Below are 3,982 nucleotides of genomic sequence, written 5' to 3'. Positions count from 1 at the left end.
GTAAAGAATAAATACAACTCCGCTTCTTACAACATGGTATACTAGGTGCATGGATCAGCACTCTTACTGAAAAGATAAAATTATTGGACAAAATACTAAAAAGCAAAAAAACTTGAATGCATCTATTGTCTGTCAGAAGCAAATGCAAATATTTTCTAGGGAGTCCTCCTTCATCTCACGTCTCAACATATTTTCCACAGCCAAAGTTCCAAAGGAAATGAACAGCTAGCTCACAGTTAAGAAAAATACTACACATGCAAGGGAACCAAGGTACCAGCAGAAACAGCTGTTAGGAGAATCATATACAGAATATATTAAATAAAATAAGTATGTCTGATGTTTCGATAAAGGAGAGGCTTGAAAATGAATAAAGATGTTGAGTTGCAAAAGCAAATCACAGAAAAACACCTACAGTATTATTCCATTGATATAAAGGTCAAATGTAGATAAAACCAAACAATATACTTTTTAGGATTGCAATACACAGGTGGTAAAAACTCTAAAGAAAAGCAAAGAAGGGATTAATACAATTCAGGATAATGGTTACTTTCTGGGGAGGAGAGGGACGTGACCAGAAGGAAATACACTGGAAGCTTCTGAGATGTGGTAATACCTTATTTCTTAACTCTAGTGATAAGGAACATGAGCATTTATTTTATTGTTTTTAAATTGTGTATTTTCATGTATTGTTGGATGTATGCTACATTTCTTAATAAAAAGGAAATATGTAGTAAAGCATGCAATATGTAAAATCTATGTTGATTAATTTTTCTTAAATCTTACTTATAATTCCCACTATTGTAGAGTATTTCAAATATATAGCAAAGCTTGTGGTTTAAGGAAACTACTTTTCTACTGGTATGATGCAACAATTTTCTTGTCCCTGCTTCACAGCAAATGCTAGCTTTGTGTTGTTATTATTAATCTTCCTTTTTTTCTACTTTGCAGCAAAATGAGAAGATGAGGCAAATTTATGGATTCTGGTTTTTCTGAATTCTCAAAGCATAATGAGTCAAAACAGAAACATAACTAGGATCAAGAAGATGAAACTTTTGATGAAAAGTTTGCTTTTTTTCCTCTTTGGCCTTTTCATGGAGTGTTGATTTGTCCATTCTTATGTTTAGATATATGTGCATAAAATAGCACATATATCTAAATTTTGTAATATTAAACTTTAAAATCATTTTGGTCATTACCTAACATTTTCCTGGTTATTTAAGCTTCTTTCTACCTAATAGCCTTTAACCAAACAATAGTTATTAACCTTTTAACCAAATAAACTGTGTTAATAAATACTTTTGCATTGGTTATCTTGTATACCAAGCTATCTTATTTTGTTTTGTTTTTAAACCATGCAGTATATGTGAGCATCTGAAAGGTTTTAAAAGTCACATCCTACCCTGGCTAGTTTTCTCTTACCCTTCATTCTTCTACTTTCAGAAATACTTGTGTTAGGTGTCAGTTTTTGTATTACTTCCATTATATGTAATCTGATGACTTGGGGGAGGGATTAATCTTTCAAATTCCTTTGAATTTGGTTTTTATAACTAAAAAGATCACTCACTATTCTAGTAATAAGTAATAAATCCTATTCTTATCTGAAATCGATATGCAGCTTATCATATTAAAATTACTAGTCAAACTTTATGCTGCCTAGATAGAAAAGCTTTCTGAAGGGGTAAGCCCAGAAATCTGCATTTAACAAACACTTCAGGTAAGCCTGGGGCAGATTTTTCTAGTTCTACACTTTGAGAGACTGCCATAGGGGTACAGGGTACCACAGAACTTATTCATAATATTAAAGATGACATTTCCAACTGCTAAAGTAGAACAGCCACCCAGCAATGTCAGTTGAATGGAGACTAGAAGCTTTATTAAAGTAACAGTCTATGTGGTGATTAAGAGGTTGACACTCTGACAGTCTTTGTTCTCTTTCCTGAACTATTATTTTAAGACTTTGGGCTTCCTAGAGTCACTCTGGTGTTATATTTTTGTTTCTATTTTTTCTTTCTGTAAGAGTTTTCTTTTTTCTGTTCCCATGCAATTATTTTTTATAGTCATATTTATCAACTTTTTCCTTTACTATTGCTGGAATTTGGCCACAGTAAGAAAAAATTTTTCTACCCCTAGGTTATAAAAACATTTACCAATGGTTTCATTTATTTTTTAAATTTCTAATTCATGTGAAATTTGTTTATTGTATGGTGTGAAGTATGAATGCAATTTTGACTTTTTTCCCAAATGATTCTCTATTAACTAAAAAGTGCTGTTTTCCACTACTATTTTGAAGTGCTACCTTTTAATGTTGTATTTCCATGTGCACTTTATTTTTTGATTTTCTGTTGTCTTCTAGTCTGTGTGTATTTTTATGCCCAATACTATACGCTTTAAATTACAGAGACTAGAAGAGTTTCAAAGTTTTCCTCATACAGGTTTTGCACGTTTCTTGATAAATTTATGCCTAGATAGTTTATCTTTTTTTCTTAGTGTATAAATGAGGTCTTCTCTTTGATTCTCTCTCCTAATTACTGTTTGCATATATAAAGACTATTGATTTGTGTATGTTAATTACTAAACTGTTTTTGTTTGTAGTACTTTTTTCCAGACATACCTCCTGAAAACCACACTATTTTTGCCTCTTTTTCAGTTTTTATGCTTCCCATTGCTTTCTCTTATCTTATTGCATGGCCGCTACTTTAAGTAAAATGTTAAATAGTAGTGGGAATAGCGAGTATCCTCATCTCATTCCTGATTTTTTATGGGAACACCTCTGGTTTTAATTCATTAAGGAAGATGGTGGCTTTTGGCTTGGTTGTGTGTATTTATAATCACATTAAAGTATAATCTATCAATTATTATTTGAGTGCCTTTTGTTTTTATTTATTTTCAGAGTCTTGCCCTGTTGCCCAGGCTGGGGTGCAGTGGCATGATCATAGCTCACTATAAGCTCAAATTCCTGGGCACAAGCAATCCTCCTGCCTAAGCCTCCCTAGCAGCTAGGACTACAGGAATGTACCACTACACCTAGCTCATTTTTTTATTTTTATTTTTTGTAGAGATGGGGTCTGTGATGCCCAGACTGGTCTCCAACTCCTGGCCTTAAGCCATCCTCCTGCCTCAGCCTCCCGAAGCACTGAGATTATAGGCATGAGCCACCATGCCCAGCTTGAGTACTTTTTTTGAAAAATCATGAGTCGGTGTTGAATTTCAACAGATGACTTTTGGCATTGATAGTGATTGTGCAGTTAGGGTCCAGCCAAGGGACAGAAATCACAATGATTGTTAACCATATATAATAGAGAAATGAAAAAAGAATTGGAAAAGCAGAAGGGACCACTGGAGTGTAATAGAGGGAGTAAATATAGGAAGCACCCACCACCTCCGGGGCTGAGAGAACAAAGTGGAAAAGAGTGAACTTGCTGAATTGTAAAGGCTTGGAGGCAGAGTTTCGGGACCGGGACACTACAACTGGTTGGGGCCGGTTTCCCATAAGGGATATGATGAGACTGGTCTGATAAGGTGGAGCCAGCTGTGGATGCTGAAGTCAATTGTTGCTGCCAGGGTGAACCATTTCTGTGGTTATGCTGATAGGAACAAAGCACTTTTTCTCCTTTCTCCTCTATAGTTCCAGTTTGCCTCTAACACCCTCTATTGGTAAGAGACTAAAAGGAAGTCTGACAAAGAAGAAAGCAGATTTGCAAAGTCCTGGCCTTAAAATGGAATAGAGAAGTATGGATTTGAAGCTGAGACACAACAGCTTAATAATCAGCACAAAAATATATCAATGTGATACGCTACATAGATTTGCTGATACCAAAGCATTCTTGTTTTCATGGAACAAATCCCCCTTTTTAATGTGTGCTAGCTGTTGTCTCAATTCAGCCCACCTCTGTATACCTTGCTATATGATGCTGGGACTGAAATATTTTTTCTTTCCTAGCTGACTTCTTTTTAGCTCCTGTCAATAGGGGGTACTAGAAGG

At 34.9% G+C, this 3,982-nt stretch overlaps 1 protein-coding gene across 1 annotated transcript in view; it reads left to right on the top strand.

Annotated features, from left to right (window-relative positions):
* SGOL2 (shugoshin-like 2 (S. pombe)) overlaps nt 1–1,295 on the top strand; it is a 69,209-nt gene extending 67,914 nt beyond the window's left edge. Inside the window, exon 9 of the mRNA XM_012655463.1 lies at nt 949–1,295. Coding sequence (XP_012510917.1) covers nt 949–964 — 16 coding nt within the window. The 3' untranslated portion in view covers nt 965–1,295. The remainder of the gene's footprint in view (nt 1–948) is intronic.
* Nucleotides 1,296–3,982: the final 2,687 nt, after the last annotated feature.

This window comes from Propithecus coquereli, unplaced genomic scaffold (genome assembly GCF_000956105.1).
Source record: "Propithecus coquereli isolate 6110/MARCELLA unplaced genomic scaffold, Pcoq_1.0 Scaffold113, whole genome shotgun sequence".
In the NCBI taxonomy this organism is placed as follows: domain Eukaryota; kingdom Metazoa; phylum Chordata; class Mammalia; order Primates; family Indriidae; genus Propithecus; species Propithecus coquereli.
This window is presented reverse-complemented; position numbering and strand designations above follow the sequence as displayed.